Consider the following 19593-nt stretch of genomic DNA (forward strand, 5'->3'; position numbering starts at 1 on the left):
GCGGCCCGGGCAGTGGGCAGGAGCCGGGCAGGCAGTGGGCAGGAGGCCGGGCGGGGCGGGCAGTGGGCAGGAGGCCGGGCGGGGCGGGCAGTGGGCAGGAGGCCGGGCGGGGCGGGCAGTGGGCAGGAGCCGGGCGGGGCGGGCAGTGGGCAGGAGCCGGGCGGGGCGGGCAGTGGGCAGGAGCCGGGTGGGGCGGGCAGTGGGCAGGAGGCCGGGCGGGCAGTGGGCAGGAGGCCGGGCGGGGCAGGCAGTGGGCAGGAGGCCGGGCGGCCCGGGCGGGGCGGGCAGTGGGCAGGAGCCGGGCAGGCAGTGGGCAGGAGGCCGGGCGGCCCGGGCGGGGCGGGCAGTGGGCAGGAGCCGGGCAGGCAGTGGGCAGGAGGCCGGGCGGGCAGTGGGCAGGAGCCGGGCGGCCCGGGCAGTGGGCAGGAGCCGGGCAGGCAGTGGGCAGGAGGCCGGGCGGGCAGTGGGCAGGAGGCCGGGCGGGGCGGGCAGTGGGCAGGAGGCCGGGCGGGGCGGGCAGTGGGCAGGAGCCGGGCGGGGCGGGCAGTGGGCAGGAGCCGGGCGGCCCGGGCAGTGGGCAGGAGCCGGGCGGGGCGGGCAGTGGGCAGGAGCCGGGCGGGGCGGGCAGTGGGCAGGAGCGGGGCGGGGCGGGCAGTGGGCAGGAGCCGGGCGGCCCGGGCAGTGGGCAGGAGCCGGGCGGCCCGGGCAGTGGGCAGGAGCCGGGCGGCCCGGGCGGGGCGGGCAGTGGGCAGGAGCCGGGCGGGCAGTGGGCAGGAGCCGGGCGGCCCGGGCAGTGGGCAGGAGCCGGGCGGGCAGTGGGCAGGAGCCGGGCGGCCCGGGCTGACCCTCTCGTGGCCGCGGGCGGCACCGCCTCCGCATGGGCGGGGCGCGGGGGGGTGACGGACGCGGCGGCGCGTCTCCAAACATACACCGCACACGTGACAAAGCGCGCGGATCCGCAGTTCCGAGCAAAGGAGAAGCGACGTTTATTTATTTGTTTGTTCGGTTGTGGGACTTGAACCCGGGCCCGGCGAGTCCCTGAGCGTCTGTGGCTGGAGGCTGGCGCTCTACCTCGGCACCACTCCTGTTTTTCTGGTGGTTCAGTGGGGAGGAGGCGCAGGTCCCTCCCTGCCCAGGCTGGCTTTGAGCGGCCATCCTCAGACCTCAGCTTTCCGGGTAGGTAGGATGACAAGGCGGGAGTCACCCACACCCGGGGCCTGCCCTCTGACCTGCCGCCAGCCCCGCCCCCCGCAAGCCACACCCCCACACCTGAGGCCTCGCCTCCGCTGAGCTCCCGCCCACCGCGGAGCCCCGCCCACCGCAAGCCACACCCCCACACCTGAGGCCTCACCTCCGCTGAGCTCCCGCCCATCGCGGAGCCCCGCCCCCCACAAGCCACACCCCCACACCTGAGGCCTCGCCTCCGCTGAGCTCCCGCCCATCGCAGGCCCCGCCCCCACGCCGGAGGCGTGGCCCCGCGGAGCCCCGCCCCTCCGGCGGGTCCTCCCGCCCCGCTGCCCCCCAGGCTGAGCCCGCAGGCCGGCCAGCTTAGATCCGAGGGTCCCAGCTCACAGGCCCCCCCCCCCCCACAGGACGTGGCTTAGAACTCTTCTGGGGGGTGTGTGCAGGCTTGGGGGTTCATGACGCCGTTTCTAGAGCAAAAAGGAACCAACCAGAAATCTGCCAGGGTTTCTGACTGAATTCTGTGTCCCCAACCCCAAAGCTATGGCTTTATGGAGGGGCCTGGCAGAGGGGGGGGTGGAGAGGAGGGGGGGAGAGAGAGGGGGGAGAGGGGGGGAGAGGAGGGGGGAGAGAGGGGGAGAGACAGAGAGGAGAGAGAGGAGGGGGAGAGGGGGGAGAGAGGAGAGACAGAGAGAGGGGGAGGAGGGGGGCGGGGGGGAGAGAGAGGAAGAGAGGAGGAGGGAGGGGGGAGAGAGGAGAGATAGAGGGGGGAGGAGGGGGGAAGAGAGAGGGGGAGAGGGAGCGGAAGTAAAAGGGGGAGACAGAGGAGAGAGAGGAGGGGGGAGAGGGGGGAGAGAGGGGGAGAGGAGGGGGGAGAGAGGGGGGAGAGAGGAGAGAGAGGGGGGAGGAGGGGGAAAGAGAGAGGGGGAGAGGGAGGGGAGGTAGAGAGAGGAGGAGACAGAGAAGAGAGGGGAGGGGGGAGAGGAGAGGGGGAAGGGGGGCTAGTGACAGAGAGAGACTCCATTCGCATGGAAGTCCTTCATGCCACTGAACCCCACATCAGGCCAGGTGGGGAGCAGGAGGCGAAGGGCACTCACAGGGGAGTTCTCCGGCCAGGAGGCTCCCCACCCTGTCCCTATGGGGGGAGGGGTCCTCCCCACACCCCCTAATCGGCCTTCTTGGTTTTCTTCTTCCTGGAGCCCTCGCTCAGCTCCTCCTTGGACCTGGGCAGAGGGGAATGCTGGGGGCCGGGCCCCACCCCATGGACACCGCCACCACCACTGTGGGTGGCCCCGTGGTTGTCATGGTGATGGTCGCCGCCGCTGCCCCAGGAACCCCCAAACAGCACGGGGCAGACATAGGCCTCCAGGACATCGAACGGACAGCTGTGCGAGTGAGTGGCTGTGAGGAACACCTGCAGGGCGGAGGTCGAGGGGCCGTGGAGGGAAGAGGAGGGGAGAGGAGAGGGGAGCAGGAGTCACAGAGGTGGCCTGGCCCTGCATGCACCGCAGGACCCCAGCTAACTCCCCAGCTGGCCAGTTCTGGGGACAGCCCCAGGACCAGGAGTCCTCCCTATACCTGGTCTAGACCCTGTTGGCGGTGACCAGCTCATTAGGGCCCAGAGGTGGTCTGGGGTGCAGATGGACCAGAGGCAGTATGCTTTCTAATGCACCCTAGGTCCTGGGTTCAATCTCCAGCACCATAAAAAACCCAAACCCAAACCAAAAAGGGGTAGCTCAGCTGGGTGTGGTAGTTCACGCCTGTAATCCCAGCACATCTGGCACAGGAAACCGGCCCCTCCGACACCAGCACACAGTGAGGGTCTGCAAATCAATCCCTCCCAGCCAGGAACACCTGGACAGTTGGTTCTGGAGCTTGAACTCGGGGCCTGGGCGCAGTCCCTGAGCTTTTCTGTTCCAAGCTAGCGCTCTACCCCTTGGGCCACAGCTCTACTTCTGGTGTTCTGCTGGTTGATTGGAGACGAGTCTCAGGAACTTGACTGACCGGGCTGGCTTTGAACCTTGATTCTCTGATCTCAGCCTCCTGAGTGGCTAGGATGACAGGCGTGAGCCACCAGCGCCCGGCAGCTCTTACATTTTTGACAGAGTCTCACTATGTCCACCTCAGGCTGGCTCAAACGCTCCATTCTCTGGTTTGCACTTCCCCAGGGCTAGGATTCCAGGCAGGTGCTACCATACCCGGCAGCCCCCAGCCTTTCCTCCCTCTGGTCTCCGCACCCGAGGCAGCGGCCTTACGTGGGTAGGGCCCTGCACCTGCAGGCCTCCCTGGAGCCCCCCTGCGGCCCCACCCCCCCAGCCAGGAGGAGGCCCCGGTGGCTTACTTTGCAGGACACCATGAACATGGTGAAGAGGAAGATGAGGCTGGCCTTGGACACGGGCAGCCAGCGCGTCTGCTGCAGGGTGAACAGGATGGCACCGTACAGGCTGGCCTTGGTGGGGCTGTGGGAGCGGACGCAGTGACCAGGGCAGTCCCCGCGGCCCCCCCCCCGTCACCCCCACCTCCCCCCGCCCCTGCCCCTGCCCCCACCCCCGCCCCTGCCCCAGCTGCAGTAGGAAACAGGCAGGTGGGTTAACCTGGGATAACCTGGCCCAAAGAAAGACCTAGCCTGGGCTCAGCTTCTGGAAGTTTCTCTGACGCTCTGGGCACTGAGGGAGCCGCCTCTGGGCCAGCCGAGCAGCATGTACCTGGGCCTCCACAGGCACCAGAGACCCTGGCGGTGTGCCCATGCGTTGGGTCTGTGGGCAGCCACCAGGACACACAGGTCACTCCGGTGAGCTTGGGTGGAAGTCTGCTCACTTCTCTGTCTCTCCCTGCTGGTCCTGGGTTTTGAACTCAGGCCCTGGGTGTTTTCATTCTTTATTTTTTGCTCTATCACTGGAACCATAGATCCACTCCCAGCTTCTTGTTGGTTCATTAGAGACCAAAGTCTCACAGACTTTCCTGCCCTGGTTAGCTTTGAACCACAATCCTCACATCTCAGCTTCCTAAGCAGCAAGGATGACAGGCGCGAGCCACCCTAACACCCGCCATATTGCTTTTCTTACCTAACCAGTGGCAGAGGTGTTGGATTCTGTCCAGAAGCTTCTTTTGAACCAAAAGCTCCTACTTACCCGTTAAAACCCAAATCAAATGTGCCCTTCCCCTCTGCAGCTCTCCCTGGCTGAACTGTGGCCCCAGTGTGTGTTTCCCCAGCCAAAGTCTCTGGAAGCTTCTACAAGGCAGTCAGGGGCTGAGGCCCTAACTCAGGGAGGGCTCCTCTGGCACGGGGGGGGGGGGGGGGGGGAGGGGACAGTACTCACAAGGACATGTGCAGGATCTCATTCATCTCCGGCTTCCACACGCCCCGGAGCAGCTGCTCCACGCTGGACAGGAAGGCGACCCCAGAGCCTGCCGGACAGGACAGGGCCGGGAGTGCAGGGCTGAGCTGGGAAAACTATCAGGGCCTTCAGGCAGGTGCTCAGCTGCTGAACCACGCCTCTGGCCCAGGCTTACACCGGCTGCTTTTGAGATGTGGGTCTCCCTTCTTGCTTGGGCATGCACCTGGACATCCATCTGCCTAGTATGCTTTACTTTAATTAATTAATGAATTGTCAGTTGTGGGGCTTGAGCTCTGAGCCTGGGCGCTGTCCCTCAGCTCTTCAGCTCAAGGCGAGTGTTCTACCGCTTGAGCTACAGTGCCACTTCTGGTTTTCTGGTGGTTCATTGGAGATAAGTCTCAGGGACTTTCCCACCCAGGTTGGCTTTGAACTGTGATCCTCAGATCTCAGCCTCCTGAGTAGCTGGGATGACAGGTGTGAGCCACCAGCGCCTGGCTCTTGTCTATTTTTTTTGCGGGGGGTCTGGTCATGGGGTTTGAACTCAGGGCCTGGGCGTTGTCCCTCAGCTCTTCAGCTCAAGGCTAGCGCTCTACCACTTGAGCCACAGCGCCACTTCCGGCTTTTTTCTTTTTACTTATGTGATGCTAAAGAATCAAACCCAGGGCCTCGAGCATGCAAGGCAAGCGCTCTACCACTGAGCCACCTTCCCAGCCCTCTTGTCTATTTTTTTTTAAGGCTTCTGATCATGCTGGGATGACAGGCTCCCATCATCAATCACATGGAGATGGAATCCCACAGACTTTGTTTTTTCTTTTGCTCCAGGCTGGCCTAGAACCGTGCTCCTCCCAATCTTGGCTGCCCCTGTGTAGGGTGACACACCACCCGGTCCAGTGACAGGCCATGAAACCTGAGTTGGCCTCAGACCAGAATCCTCCCCTTCTCAGCCTCCCGATCGGCTGGGATCACACAGGGGAGCAGCTGGCACCTGCCCAGGACGATTCCTGGGAGGGGCTGTGCCTGGTCCGGCTCACCTTTGACCCAGCCTGTGGCGATCATGATGAACCAGCCGTGGTGGTAGTGGTGGTGGGCATGGTGGATACCCACGGCGATCTTGCGGACTCTCACCACCTCCTTCATGGCCACGAAGATGAGCTTCACGGGCAGGAAGCACACACACTTGTAGAACAGGTCCAGCGGGCAGAAGAAAATCAAGTACCTGTGGACAGCGGCAGGCGGGGTGAGGGGGACCCCCAGGCCATCCCGGGGTGGAGGGGGGATATTCCTGGGGCCGAAGTGGTCGTCCGTCCTCTCCCCCCCCCCCCCCCACATACCAGACGGCAGAGGCCAGCAGCACGCTGGAGTTGTTGCTGAAGTAGTCGATCACCGGCTCTCCCAGGAGCAGGTCGGCCAGGATATAACTCCCGAAGCAGTGCAGCATAGCGCAAAGCCAGGAGGCCGCAGGGTGGCGCCGAGACAACTCCACGGCGCCTGGAGGCCGGGGGCGGGAGGTGCCTGGGGTCAGCACAGGGCCCCCCTGCCCCGCCGCAGCCTGGCTACGCAGCTGCCCACCCCAGCTCCCGCACCACGCCGGCGCTCAGCGCGCCAGCAGGTGCAGCATTTGTAAGGAAAGAGGAAGTCCTCAAAAGCACCTGGTCACCTCTGATCGAGGAAGTCTTTTGGCCGCCGGGGGGAAACTGAGGCGGGGGACGCTGTGAGGTGGCTATGCTACCTAACCAGATGCCAGGGTCCCTAGGAGCCCATGGTGGTCCTGTTTCTGCCTTCATTTCATTTTATGGTCGTTGTAGGACGGACATTGAACTTACTGCTATGGGTAAGTTGTCCGCCCTGGGGCTTGAACTCTAGCCCTATGTGCTGTCCTTCAGTTCTTCTGCTCAAGGCTAGTGCTCTACCCCTTGAGCCACTGTGCCACTTCCAGTCTTATGATGGTTTATTGGAGAGAAGAGTCTCAGGTACTTTTCTGCCTGGGGTGGCTTTGAACTGCGATCCTCAGATCTCAGCCTCCTGAGTAGCTAGGATGACAGGCATGAGCCACCAGTGCCTGGCAAAACTGTTGTTTTTAAGAGTTCAAGGATGGGGGCTGGGAAGGTGGCTCAGTGGTAGAGCGCTTGCCTTGCATACATGAGGCCTTGGGTTCGATTCCTCAGCACCACATAAACAAAAAGAAAAAAGACAGAAGTGGCGCTTTGGCTCAAGTGGTAGGACGCTAGCCTTGAGCTGAAGAGCTGAGGGACAGCGCCCAGGCCCAGAGTTCAGGCCCCACGGCCGGACCCACCCACCCCCCAACAAAAAAAGAGAGAAAACTTAAGGGACGGCACGCAGGACTGACTGACACATAGACACACACAATCACTCACACGTATACACCAAAGAAGGGTCACCATAACAAGACCCTAGTCTCAAAATAGAAGAATAAAAGCAGGAAGTCTAGTCGCATCTAAGTGGTTCATGAGCTCACAGCGCAGGGATGCAGGATCAGTACCCATTCCCACCCGCATTCTTGCCACTCCCCACCAATTCGTTTATTTTCTAGTCCTGGGGATGGAACCGGGGCCTGGTAATCGCTAGGCTGGCACTGCCCACCACCCCCACCCCTGGTACCACGCATTTTGTCTTCAGAGTCTTAATGCTTACTTATATCCCCCTTTTTTTTGGGGGGGGGTCCGGTCGTGGGGCCTGAACTCTGGGCCCTCAGCTCTTCAGCTCAAGGTGAGCACTCTACCACTTGAGCTACAGCGCCACTTCCGGCTTTTTTTCTGTGTATGTGGTGCTGAGGAATGGAACCCAGGGCCTCATGCATGCAAGGCAAGCGCTCTACCATGGAGCCACCTTCCCAGCCCTCCTGGGGGGGTGGTCTTAGAGCAGAATTTTATCAGGCTGATTCCCCCCCTCCCTGAGGCCCAAAGCACCGCCTGATGATAGCACTGATTGATTACTTCTGCAAAAAGCTCAAAGTCTTGGACTCTTGATTTCCAGTGAGCAGGTCTTAAGGCAGAGAGACCTTTAAGAGGCGTGGCTTAGTAAGGCAATCAGTTGATTGGGAGGGACCTTGGCAGTGGCAGGGCTTCGGGAGATGATTAGGTCATTGGGGGTGTGGTCTCAGCAGGGGCGGGGCTTTGGGCACTTGGGGGCGTGGCCTAGGCAGGAACCTGGCTGTCCTCCAGGGTTGGTTGCTAGGAAACATGGGTGAGTGGTGAGGCTCAGGAGCCTGGCAGGGTTCTGGGGTCCCCAGCACCTACAGTACATAAATGAATGAACCAACCCACAAAACCCAGCGAGCCTGCCCGCAAGCCTCATCCAGCCGCTCCACCAGGGCCGCCAGGGCCACCTTCCTTCTGCACACAGCACCATTCTTCCGCCATCCACCACCGGATTTGTTTTTGGTGTTAAGTTGGAGATGAGTTTGGTGGAGGTCGGGAAGGTGGCTCAGTGGTAGAGCGCTTGCCTTGCATGCATGAGGCCCTGGGTTCGATTCCTCAGCACCATATGCAAAAAGAAAAAAAAGCAGAAGTGGTGCTGTGGCTCAAGTCGTAGAATGCACGTCTTGAGCTGAAGAGCTGAGGGACAGCGCCCAGGCCCAGAGTGCAGGCCCCACGACCAACAAAAACAAAAATAATTTAAAAAAGAGAGTTTGGTGGACTCTCGTGCACCGGCTGGCTTTGAACCAGGATCCTCAGAGTAGCTGGGATGACAGGGGTGACAGGCGGGTACCTGGCGGTGCCCTCGACGTTTAAAGTTGCTCCTCTCTAGAGTACGTATGTCCTGTCCTGGCTTCTATTTAAAACACGGCTCAGAGGCCGCCGTGCTTTGCAGAAATGGATCCCTGTACATCTAAAAATAACGCCTGGGCTTGAGTTCCTTCCTGGGCCTCTGTGTCCTCTGGGATCAGGCACGGAGCAGGGGTGGGGCGGGCCTGACAGGCACCTGTGCGGCTGAACGCATGAACACAGGCTCCCCAGCCGCACAGTCACGTGACCGAGCGCCAGCTGGCTCTGCCACTCACACCCATGCCCATCCCCCAGCCTTCTGAGGCAGGCAGCTGGGAATGAGCTCTCCCGTGCGAGGCCTGGGCTCCATCCCCAGCCCCCGCGGAAAGAGAAGAGAAGAAAGCAGAATGCTGGCTGTGGAATCCATGAATCCTGTAATAGCATCTTTTTTATTTTATTTTTTTTTTGCCAGCTCTGGGGCTTGAACTCAGGGCCTGATCGCTGTCCCTGAGCTTCATTTACTCAAACAGCACTCTACCACTTGAGCCGCAGCGCCACTTCTAGCTTTTTTTGTGTATGTGGTGCCGAGGGATTGAATCCAGGACCTCATGTGTGCAAGGAAAGCGCTCTACCACTGAGCCACCTTCCCAGCCCCACCCTCTTTTTTGGGGGGTTGGTGGTGGGGCTTGAACTCAGGGCCTGGGCGCTGTTCTGAGCTGCACAGTCAAGGCAAGCTCTCTACCACTCGAGCCGCAGCGCCGCCCCCCCCAGCCCCCTCCCAGCCCCCTCCCAGCCCCCTCCCAGCCCCTTTTCTATTCTGTGGAGCTAGGGTCTCACTGTGGAGTCCAGGCTGAACTCTTCATCTGCCTGGCCTCCACTTCCCCAGAGCTGGGCTGACAGGAGGGAGGCATGACCAGGCCTGGCAATATTAGACTTCTCGGTAAGTCCTGGGACCCTGCTTCAATCAGCCCTTGTACGAGGCTCCTGGGAGGAAGAGGGCACCAACTGCTTGGAGTGCATAGGGAAGATGTTTCTGGAAATGGAGTGAAATAGAAAAAGCTGAGGGGCTGGTCGCTGGTGGCTTATACCTGCCAGCCTAGCTACACAGGAGGCTGAGACCTGAGGATGATGTTGTTCAAAGCCAGCCCAGGCAGCAAAGTCCATTGAGATGCTTAGCTCCCATGGACCACCAGAAAACTGGAAGTGATGCTGTGGCTCAAAGTGGTAAAGCGCTTGCCTCAAGCTGAAGAGCTGAGGGACAGCACCCAGGCCCTGAGTTCAAGCCCCACCACCGACCCCAAAAAAAGAAGAAAAAAAATATAGGTGAAGGTCGAAATTTGAGTGAATTTTTATTTGTTTTTGCTAAAGGCTGGCACTCTACCACTTGAGCCACAGCGCCACTTCTGGCTTTTTCTGTGTCTGTGGTGCTGAGGAATGGAACCCAGGGCTTCATACATGCTAGACGAGCGCTCTACCACTGAGCCACCTTCCCAGCCCAGGTGAATGGATTTTTTTTACAGGAAGCCTAGGGAGGGAACGCAGGGCCTTACACAGGGCTGGCAAGCACTCTGCCCCTTAGCCCCAGAGTGGATGGAGTTTGGATACCAGGCTGGGTTTAGGGGAGGACAATGCATCTAAACACATGTGCTGTATTGTCTGCATCTCTCAGTGACTGAGATAAGCCTTGTTCTGCAACTTTCTGAACTCAGATGTGCCTCAGTTTCCTCCCCTAGAAAATGTAGATCTTTTTTTTTTTTTTTTTTAAATTGTATTTTATTTTATTTGAGAACATACTGTACCCCAGACTCACAAAGTTGGAGGAGGAGAAGCTCCCATTCCCTCCCCCCACACACACACACTCTCACACATAAAAGGCTTATAACAAGGTCAGAGGCAGGAGTGGTGGTCCAGGCTTGTAATCCCAGCACTTGGGAGGCTGAGGCAGGAAAATAGCAGGTTCGGGTCCAGCCTGGCCTACATAGTGAGATCAAGCCCCACTCCTCAAAGCGGCAGTCTCCAAACAGGGATCAATAAACTGCTGCCATTAGCTGGACCTGGGGGTGTGGCCTGGGCCTGGGGGCGTGGATCACGTGTTACACACTAGCCTAAAGGCCTGGAATTCAAACCCCAGTACCCACCTAGGTAACAATCAACAACGTGTGTGTGTGTGTGTGTGTGTGTATTTTTGGGTATGTGATGCTCAGAACATTCTAGAACCAACGTGCAGCTTTTCTGGGAAACAATGGCTTTGGTGGTCCCAGCTCCAACTTGGTGGGTTCTTACCTGGATGTCCTCACCTGACCTGCGGATGGATAAATCTCAGCTGGGGATGGACCCTGTGTCCTCCCCCCACTTCGAGGACCGTTTTGGGGTGTTATAGTGGTGGGACAGCAGCATCCCTTTGGTGGTGGGGAGGTTGGGAAACTAGGGTACTGAGAAATGGGTCTAAATCTGTGACCTTCCAGCCCTGCGGTCAGCCCCCAACCTGCCAGCAACTCTCCGGAACTAAACACGGCACCAGGTCCGATCCTCAGATTCCCACCTCTGGAGTAGCTAGAGTCCAGGTGTGAGCCACTGGTGCCTGGCTACAAAAGGGTCTTTCTGGCTACAGAAGAGTTTTATTGTATTTTATTTTTCTAGTCCTGGGGCTTGAACTCAGGGCTTGGGAGCTGTCCTTGAGCCTCCGTGCTCTACCACTTCCGCCTTTTTCTGGAGATGAGAGTCTCAGGAGCTTTTGTGCCCCAGTTGGCTTGGCATTGCGGTCCTCAGATCTCAGCCTCCTGAGTAGCTCAATGACAGGAGTGAGCCACCGGCGCCCGGCCAAGAAGAGTTGTTTTCTTTTTTAAGTTACCCAGGAGAGCCTGGGTGTGGTGGCTCACACCTGAAATTCCTGCTATGTGGAGGCTGAGGTCTGGAGGACTGCAATTTGAAGCCAGCTGGGAACCAACAGCTAGGTGTGTGTGGTAGTCCACACCTGTCACCACTGCTACTCAGGAAGATTAAAGAAGAGGACTGAGCGTGACTCCAGGCATAAACTCCACACCCTGGGCCTCAAAATAAAGCCAACAGTGTTGGGAGGCGTGACTCCAGTGTCTGAGCGCAGACTTAGCAAAGCACAAGGCCCTGAGTGCAAACCCTTGTACTTACTGCCAAATAAAAACAACAAGAGCCGGGCGCTGGTGGCTCACGCCTGTCATCCCAGCTACTCAGGAGGCTGAGATCTGAGGATCACGGTTCAAAGCCAGCCCCTGCTCAACCAATCGAAAACCGAAGTGGCGCTGTGCCTCAAGTTGCAGGGCACTAACTCTGAGCGCAGAGAGGGGGCGGAGAGGAGAGGTGAGAGGCGCGGCCCTGGGGGTGCGTTCCGCAGCTCCCACACTGGACCGTGTCTCCCCACATGGCAGCATCGTGTGTTCCTTGGAGCAGGCTCGGTGGTGCCTTCCTGTAATCCCATCCCAGCGCCAGGGACGCCGGGGCAGGAGAACCCAGACTTTTCCAGAGTAAATTCAAGACCAGCTGAGCTACCTGTAAGGCCTAATCCCAACCTCTGTCCCCCACCCCAAGAAAAACAAGCTCCTAGAAGCATCTAGTACGTGCAAGTCGGGGCTGAGAACCTGGACATTCAAATGTCAACTTTATGGAACCTTCTGGCACTTCTGGAGGTTCCCGCGTGGGCCTGGATTCTTGCCCCGGGGGACTGCTGGGGCTGGCTGTGAACATCCCGCCACACACCCTGAGGGCCAGGGCTCCCTGGGAGCCGTCTTGGAAGGCAGGGCTGAGCTGGTGAAGGGCAGGTTCCCGCACCAGGCCGGGCACAGCGCGGCGTGGCCTGCAGCTGGCCGGATTCCCTTCCTCCTGCTCCCCGCTTACCATGAGCCGCTGTTTTTTACCACCTGAAAAAATGATAAAGCTATCTCCCTTCTGGGGGTGCTTCCCTCCGGGGCGCTTGCTATCCACGCGGGAGGGAGGGCTCCACGGTTCCAGCCACTGACTTCGCCTTCTCCTCCTCCTTCCTTTCCCGCAAGCTGCCACCAAACCGGCTGGCGACTCGAATAGAATCGCTGGAGACGGAGGATTCCTCCGTGGACGTGTCCGCCCTCGAGGGCGAGCCCTGGGCCAGCACAGGGTAAGGGAAGGAGCAGGTCCCGGCCGGGCCGCCCGCGGGGCGCAGGCGCGGGGCCGAGGGCAGGGCGGGGGTCCGGGTGACTCGCAGGGGCTCGGGTGTCACCCCCCCCCCCCCGCCCCGGCGCGGCGGGCCTTCCTTATATAGACAGCGGCCGCCGCCGCCCCGCGCCCGCCAAGGGCGGCCAGGGGAGGTCAAGGCGGCCGGGACCCCAGCCCGCGCCGCCCCCGGGCCGCCCCGCCGCCCTCCACACCCCGGCCCCCGGCCCGGGACCCCGCGAGCCCCACGACCGCCCCGCTCCCCCGGCCCGCGCCGCCCGCGGCGCCCCGCACGCCCCGCCGCCCCGCTCACGCCGCCCGCCGCGCCCCGCACGCCCCGCCGCCCCGCTCACGCCGCCTCCGGGCGCCCCGCACGCCCCGCCGCCCCGCTCACGCCGCCCGCCGCGCCCCGCACGCCCCGCCGCCCCGCTCACTCCGCCTCCGGGCGCCCCGCACGGGCGCCCCGCACGCGAGCCCCGCGGCGCCCCGCTCACTCCGCTCACTCCGCCCTCGGCGCCCCGCACGCGCGCCCCGCGGCGCCCCGCACGCCCCGCACGCCCCGCCGCCCCGCTCACTCCGCCCTCGGCGCCCCGCACGCGAGCTCCGCGGCGCAGGCCCCCGCTCACCTGGCTCGTACTTGAGGTAGAGGATGGAGACGATGAAGTAGCTGAGGTCGAAGACCGGGAAGAGCGGCACCCGCGAGAAGCTGAGCGCCAGCTCGCCCAGGCTCAGCGCCGACAGCAGCTCCATGCCGCCGAGACCGCGGGCCCGGCCCCGCGCCCCACACTGCGCCCCGCCGGGGCCGCCGCGCGCCAGCGCCGCCCCGGCCCGGCCCCGGAGCGGGGCGGGGAGCCGGGAGGAGGGGCCGGGCACCGCGGGAGGAGGGGCCTGGACACCCCGGGAGGAGGGGCCGGGAACCCCGGGAGGAGGGGCCGGGAACCGCGGGAGGAGGGGCCGGGCACCCCGGGAGGAGGGGCCTGGAGCCCGGGCGAGAGGCCGGGTCTCCCCGGGCGGGCTGGGGAAGGCCGGGCCGCGGAGCAGGTGCCCGACGCTCCCGGCCCCGCCCTCTGTCCATCACGGCCCCACGCAGCCTCCCCTCGCCTTTCCCGCCCTCCGGGAGCAGGTGGACAGGAGGCTGCCCGTCCCGCAGGCCTGTCCCCACAGGACCGTCCCCGCACTGCGGGTCCGCTGGGTCCCGCCCCGGGGGCCTCGATGAACACCCCTGGCCTCTGGGGCCGAAGCAGGACCCAGAGGCGCCGTGCGGCGGTCAGCGTCCCGGGTCCCGCGGGGGCCCCGCAGTGCCCGCGCGGCCAGGGGGAGCCCCTTTTGGGGGTCTACTGAGTTGGAACATGTGTCGGGGAAGCCACGCGGGGACCGGAGACCCCCCCCTGCCTCCCCGCAGCTCAGGGGCGAGGACCCCCGCACCATCCCCAAAAGCGGACCAGCTCGGCAGGCCTCGCGCAGGCGCAGTACGCTCCGAACGCGTGACCCACTTCCAGGGCCACAGATGCTCCACCCCTTCTCTACGTCACTTTATGTCCCTGCCCCACTTTCCCAGAAGCACCGCCTCCCCAACGGAGATCGGCGCGCGCACTCCCCTGAGGTAGTCAGGCCTGAAGAGGGCGGGACTCTGAATAACTTAGCCTTCGATTGGTGCAGCCTTCGCAAGAGGTGCCCCATGATTGGTTGACTCTTGCTCCTCTCCCCGCCTTTCCTGCGTACTTCCGCTTCCGGTTCGGACGGAGGCCACGGCAGTAAAGATGATCGGGGACATCCTGCTGTTCGGGTAATTAGTGGGGGGACCGGAGAGTGGGAACGTAGAGCCCTATGGGCTGGGAGGCGTCTGGTAAACGCTTTCTTCTCCCGCAGGACTCTGCTGATGAATGCGGGGGCCGTGCTGAACTTTAAACTGTGAGTAGGCCGCGTTGGGCTGCGGCTCCACCAAGGAGCGCGCAGGCCCGCCCCCTCCGCGTCTCCCTCCGGCCCCGGCCCTCCCCCTCCGGCCCCGCCCCCTCCGCGTCTCCCTCCGGCCCCGCCCCGCCCTCTCCGGCCCCGCCCCCTCCGGCCCCGGCCCTCCCCCTCCGGCCCCGCCCCCTCCGCGTCTCCCTCCGGCCCCGCCCCGCCCCCTCCGCGTCTCCCTCCGGCCCCGCCCCGCCCCCTCCGCGTCTCCCTCCGGCCCCGCCCCCTCCGGCCCCGCCCCCTCCGCGTCTCCCTCCGGCCCCGCCCCGCCCCCTTCGCGTCTCCCTCCCGCCCCGCCCCCCTCCGGCCCCGCCCCGCCCCCTCCGCGTCTCCCTCCGGCCCCGCCCTGCCCCGCTCTCCTCACTTGACCTTGTGGGCAGCCTGGGCTGGTGAATCTGGGCCAGACGTCCTGATCTCACCTCCCCCTTCCCCGTGCCGAGAGCCTCAGGTTCATTCCCCTCCCCTCCCAAGAAGTAGCCCCCGAAGTCGGCGTTGGAGGAGGACCTCGTTCACCCCTGTGGCTTCAGGCCTGCTTGGACACTAGCTAGCTGGACAGCTGTCCAGAGAGGGACAGTCCACTCCCCGCAGTTACACAGCAGTGGAGCTGAGCAGTACCCACAGCTTCTGAGCGGCCCTAGGCCCCATGAAAGCTGGACATTGTTTCTTTGTAGGAAAAAGAAGGATACGCAAGGTTTTGGGGAGGAGTCGAAGGAGCCGAGCACAGGTAAGGTCCCCCCCTCCCCCCCTCATCCCCACATTTTCCTTTTTCTTTCTTGTGCATCCTGGGGCTTGAACTCAGGGCTTGGGTGCTAGCACGTCCTAAGTTTCCTGTATGCCAGGCTAGCACTCTACCACTTAGCCCCAGCTCCACTTACAGCTTTATTTTGGGTGGGAGGGGGAGGTAGCTTATTGGAGGTAAGTCCCCCAGACATTTTTGCCCAGGCTGGGTTTGAACTGTGATCTTCAGATCTCAAACCTTTTTTTGTTGCTTTGTTGTTGTTGGTGGTGGTTGTGGGGCTTGAACTCAGGGCTCGAGTGTTGTCCCTGAGCTTTCCTTTGCTCAAGGCTAGCACTCTACCACTTGAGCCACAAAGAACGCCACTTTTGGCTTTTTCTGTGTATGTGGTTCTGATGAACCGAACCCAGGGTTTCATGCATGCAGGTCAAGAATTCTACCACTGAGCCACCTTTCCAGCCTGCCAAGCTTTTTCATTGATTGAGATGGGAGTCTCACAAACTTTTTTTTTGCCTAGAGTGATCTCGAACCACATGCTTTCAATCTCCTCCTGAATGGCTAGAATTAGGCATGAGAGCCTTGCCTTGGAATTCACTGTTTAGGCCAAGCTGGTCTCAAACTTGAGATCCTCTTACCTTAGGCTGCCGGGTGGGGGGACTGCAGGTGTGTGTCACCACACGGCCATCTTTGGGGGAATTTGGTTTTGGTGTTATTGGGGATTGAACTCCCCCCAGCTCTGGAGATGGAGCTCTAAATCAGTTGGTGGGTGATCTGACCATGCACTTCTGTGTGCTCATTCAGGTGGCTCTGCCCATTGGCCACAGCTCTTCTGGATTTTAATCTCCTGTTAGCTGGGATGACAGGCGTGTCTAACCATGCTCAGCTGGTTGTTGAGAATGGATCTTGTCAGCTTTTCTGTGACAGCTGGCCTTAAACCTAGATCCTCCTGCTCTAAGCCTTCCAAGTAGCATGATAATAGGTGTGAGCTGCCATGCTGGCTTCTCTCTGGCATGTTTTTTTTTTTTTTCCCTGTTGGTCATAGGGATTGGACTCAGGGCCTGGGCACTGGGTCCTGTCCCTGAGTTTTAGTTCTCAAGGCTAGCGCTCTATTGCTTTGAGCCAAAGTTCCACTTCTAGTCTGGTGGTTTATTGGAAATAAGAGTTTCGTGGACTTTTCTGCCTGGGCTGGGTTTGAACAATGATCCTTAGATCTCAGCCTCCTGAGTAGCTATGATTATAGGCATGAGCCACTGGTGACCAGCTTCTCTGGTCTCTTAATATACTGGATTACCCCCTCCCCCCAAGTGGGGCTTAGATCCTGACATCAGAGGAGGCCAGACGGAATTATCATCAAAGCATGCTTTCTGCTTGAATTGCTCGAACTAGAGATGCTTTCTTTTGCCGGGGGAGGGGGGGGGGTTGGGGGGGGGGAGACAGTTGTGGGGGTAGGGATGTGTGACATGGATGTTGTGGCTGAATCCCAGGTTCTATGTGTGCTAAGTAAGTTAGGATTCTACCACTGAGCTACAACTTAAGCCAAGAGTGACTGTTTTCCCATGTTTGGGGTTAAAGTCCCTGGACAGACTTAAATCACATGCTCCTTTCTGAGCCAGTCAGAGGCTGCAGAGCCTGGTATTATTAGGGGATTGGTGGGTGGCTGGTCCAGTGCGGAGGGCAGAAATCACAGTAGCTGCAGTGGCTTTGGTGGGCTGGTGACCTTTGTAATGGAGAAGTGGTTTTTGGCTTTCCAGGCGACAACATCCGGGAGTTCCTGCTGAGCCTCCGATACTTCCGGATCTTCATCGCCCTGTGGAACGTGTTCGTGATGTTCTGCATGATCGTGTACGTGGGTCCCTCCCTCGGCCCTCTTTCAGACAGCCCCTGCTGGTCATCCTCTATCCTGCCGAGTGCACTTGGGAGCTCTTGCTTTCTGCTTCCATTAAAAACTCTCCAAGCTAGCAGGGAGCCTGGGGTGGAGGTGGAGCACGAAACCACGGGGCAGTGCCCAGCTGCGTGCCCAGCCCTGCCCCGCGCCCTGGCTCTCCCTTCTCCCCACCTCTGTGCTCAGCCTGTACCGCGAGTTACATGGCCTGCTAGCTGCTGGCTCCTGACTGCAGCCATGCCAGTAGGTGGCAGATCTGTTTCTGTGTTTATGCCTCCTTCATTTTCTCACGAGGCTAAAAAATGGCCAAGTGGTTGCTTTACCACTGGAGCCACGCCATTGGCCCTGCTTTTTGCCGGTTAATTGGAGACCATGTCTCCAGCCTTGGCTGGCTTTTAACCTCCTCCAGGTCGCAGCGCCTCAGAAACTAGGATTACAGGCGTGACCCACCTGCAGCGGGCTGGTTTTGATGCAGTTTGAGTTTTTATAGCTGGCATGAGATCGGGGGCCAGCTTCATTTCTTTGCAGGTGGAGATTCAGTTGTTCCCGAAGCTGTGTTCTTTTTTGTGGGTGTGTGCTGGTCCAGGGGCTTGAACTCAGGGCCAAGGCTCTGTCCTTGTACTAGCGCTTATGGCAAGCGCTCTGCTGCTTGAGCCACAGCACCACTTCTGGTTTTCTGGTGGTGAATTGGAGATCAGAGCCTCAGACTTTCTTGCCCTGACTGGGTTTGAACTGCGATCATCAGATCTCAGCCTCTTTGAGTGGCTAGGATGACAGGCGTGAGCCACCAGTGCCGGGCCACATTTCTTTTTTCTTTCGGAATAAGTTTAGATTTATGGGAATGTTACAGAGATGATTCAGGAAGGTCCCATTTTGTGGGGAGGGGTCACTGCTGGGGTCTCACACTTAGGGCTTCCTGTGTTGTGACTCTGTACTGTCTCCAGACAGGACAGATACTGGTCCTGTCTTCTGGGTTTTTTCTAATGAATAGATCTTTGTTTAGTCACTTTTTTTTTTTTTTTTTTTGCCAGGTGTCAGTGCCTCATGAGTGTAAGTTTAGGTGCTTGGGAGGGTGAGCTGGGGAGATCCTGGTTCAAGGCCAGTCCCGGCACAAAGTTCATGGGACATCAACTCAACAGTAGCAGGGTGTGTTAGTAGATGCCCATCACCCTGACCACAGCTGGAAGCATTAAAGTCAGAGGATTGAGGGCCTGGCTGGCTGGGCAATGAATAAACCCCTGACTCCAGTGTAACCAGAGGCCAGAGTGCTGAGGATGTGGCTACAGTGGTAGGCCACCTATCTGCCTGGAAGCCCGAGGTCCCAAGTTCAACACCCCCCCCCCAAAAAAAGAAATCTTTTAGTAATGAGAGCTACCGCAGGTGCAGGAATGAAAACATGGGCTGAGATATAGATTGCTGGGAAGGGTTCAGCCCTGTGTCTGGTGGGGTTTGGATCCAGGACCCCATCTGCTTGCAGCATGTCTAGGTGGTTTGGTCTCTTCTCCAACATGGTCACCTGGGCCCTCCTCCTCCTCCTCCTCCTCTTCTTCCCCATGTTCCTCTTCTTTTCCTCAGCTGCCCTCTCCCCTCCCCAGTGAGAGGTCATGCTTGTGGATATAATCGTTACGTTGTATTACTGAGTTAACTGTTCTGAAGGAACTGGTTCCGGGTCACTGGGTACAGGATGGTGTCTGCCATCTTGCCGTGCAGTGGGTCACGTGTTTTACTGGAAGGAACTCCCTGCTCTCATGGCCTTTTTTGCCCTCTGCCTTTTTAGATTGTTCGGCTCCTGAACCTGTAGACAGAACCCAGGCCTCCCCTCCCCGGGCGTCGAAGCTGCCTCCCTTCCCGATGTTGACTTCCAGCAAACCAGGGACCTTCCCAGCAAGCCCAAGGTCGCGGTGGGTGGGCAGGGTCACGCGTGGCCTTGCGTGCCAGTGTGGCGTGGCTCACTGGGGTTTGGAATTGGGAAGGCCTCCCGAAGGCTTCAAGGGCTGGGCTAATATGGCAGTCCCACATGAAAGGACTTCTAGAACCTTCCATCCTGGTGGACTCTCTCCTCTGGCTAGTGCTCACGTGTAACCTGCTTCCAGATATTTCTTGGTTGACTTACAATGACTACGCTTTTGGTGAGAGCTATACAGGTTTTTCATAAATGGTTTCACTCCACAGATCTGTGCTTTTTTTGCCAGGGTTTGGCCTCTCCCACTTGAGACTCACTCCTTTCCACTTTTTGCTGGATCGTTGGAGATAAGAGTCTCTTGGGGTTTCTGTGCTTGGGCTGGTTTTGAACTAGGATCCTCAGATCTCAGCCTCCTGTCTAGCTGGGATGACAGGCGCGAGCCCCTGGCGCTGTCTAGCTGTATCTCTTGTTCCGAACTTTACCCGGGCGCAGGGCTGGCTGGGGGCCGGAGACTGTCTTTTGGACAGTTTATAAATAACCGTCTTGGACAGTGTTGCTCGCCGGGGACCAGTCCCAGATTCCTCCTCCAGCCCGCTCATGCCCAAGCCTTCCCCGCAGCTTTCAGGAGCTTGTCACCTGTCACGGGGTGCTGCCCGGGCGCCAGGCCCTGCCGAGCTTGGCCTGGGTGAGTCCTGGAAGGACGGCAG

The 19593-nt window shown here is 60.4% G+C and overlaps 2 protein-coding genes across 3 annotated transcripts; one reads left to right on the forward strand and one right to left on the reverse strand.

Annotated features, from left to right (window-relative positions):
- Nucleotides 1–1500: 1500 nt before the first annotated feature.
- LOC138817551 (trimeric intracellular cation channel type A-like) lies at nucleotides 1501–13216 on the reverse strand. Of its 2 annotated transcripts, none has more exons than XM_070008010.1 (6): nucleotides 13033–13216; nucleotides 5852–6008; nucleotides 5552–5736; nucleotides 4503–4590; nucleotides 3524–3641; nucleotides 1501–2596 (listed from the first exon to the last, which is right to left on the reverse strand). In XM_070008010.1, exons 1-6 carry the CDS (start codon nucleotides 13154–13156, stop codon nucleotides 2348–2350), a joined length of 921 nt encoding a protein of 306 aa, XP_069864111.1. In that variant the 5' UTR covers nucleotides 13157–13216; the 3' UTR covers nucleotides 1501–2347. The 2 variants fall into 2 exon arrangements, with proteins under 2 accessions (XP_069864111.1, XP_069864112.1); XM_070008011.1 differs by lacking the exon at nucleotides 13033–13216 and adding an exon at nucleotides 8250–8493.
- Nucleotides 13217–14133: 917 nt separating this feature from the next.
- LOC138817811 (small integral membrane protein 7) lies at nucleotides 14134–19154 on the forward strand. Its single transcript, XM_070008514.1, has 5 exons — nucleotides 14134–14192; nucleotides 14276–14317; nucleotides 15037–15089; nucleotides 16853–16943; nucleotides 18761–19154. The coding sequence occupies exons 1-5, from the start codon at nucleotides 14167–14169 to the stop codon at nucleotides 18774–18776; spliced, it is 228 nt and encodes a 75-aa protein (XP_069864615.1). The 5' UTR covers nucleotides 14134–14166; the 3' UTR covers nucleotides 18777–19154.
- Nucleotides 19155–19593: the final 439 nt, after the last annotated feature.

The sequence above is a fragment of the Dipodomys merriami genome, unplaced genomic scaffold, assembly GCF_024711535.1.
Source record: "Dipodomys merriami isolate MVZ:Mamm:240054 unplaced genomic scaffold, mDipMer1.0.p SCAF_70, whole genome shotgun sequence".
NCBI classification, from domain to species: domain Eukaryota; kingdom Metazoa; phylum Chordata; class Mammalia; order Rodentia; family Heteromyidae; genus Dipodomys; species Dipodomys merriami.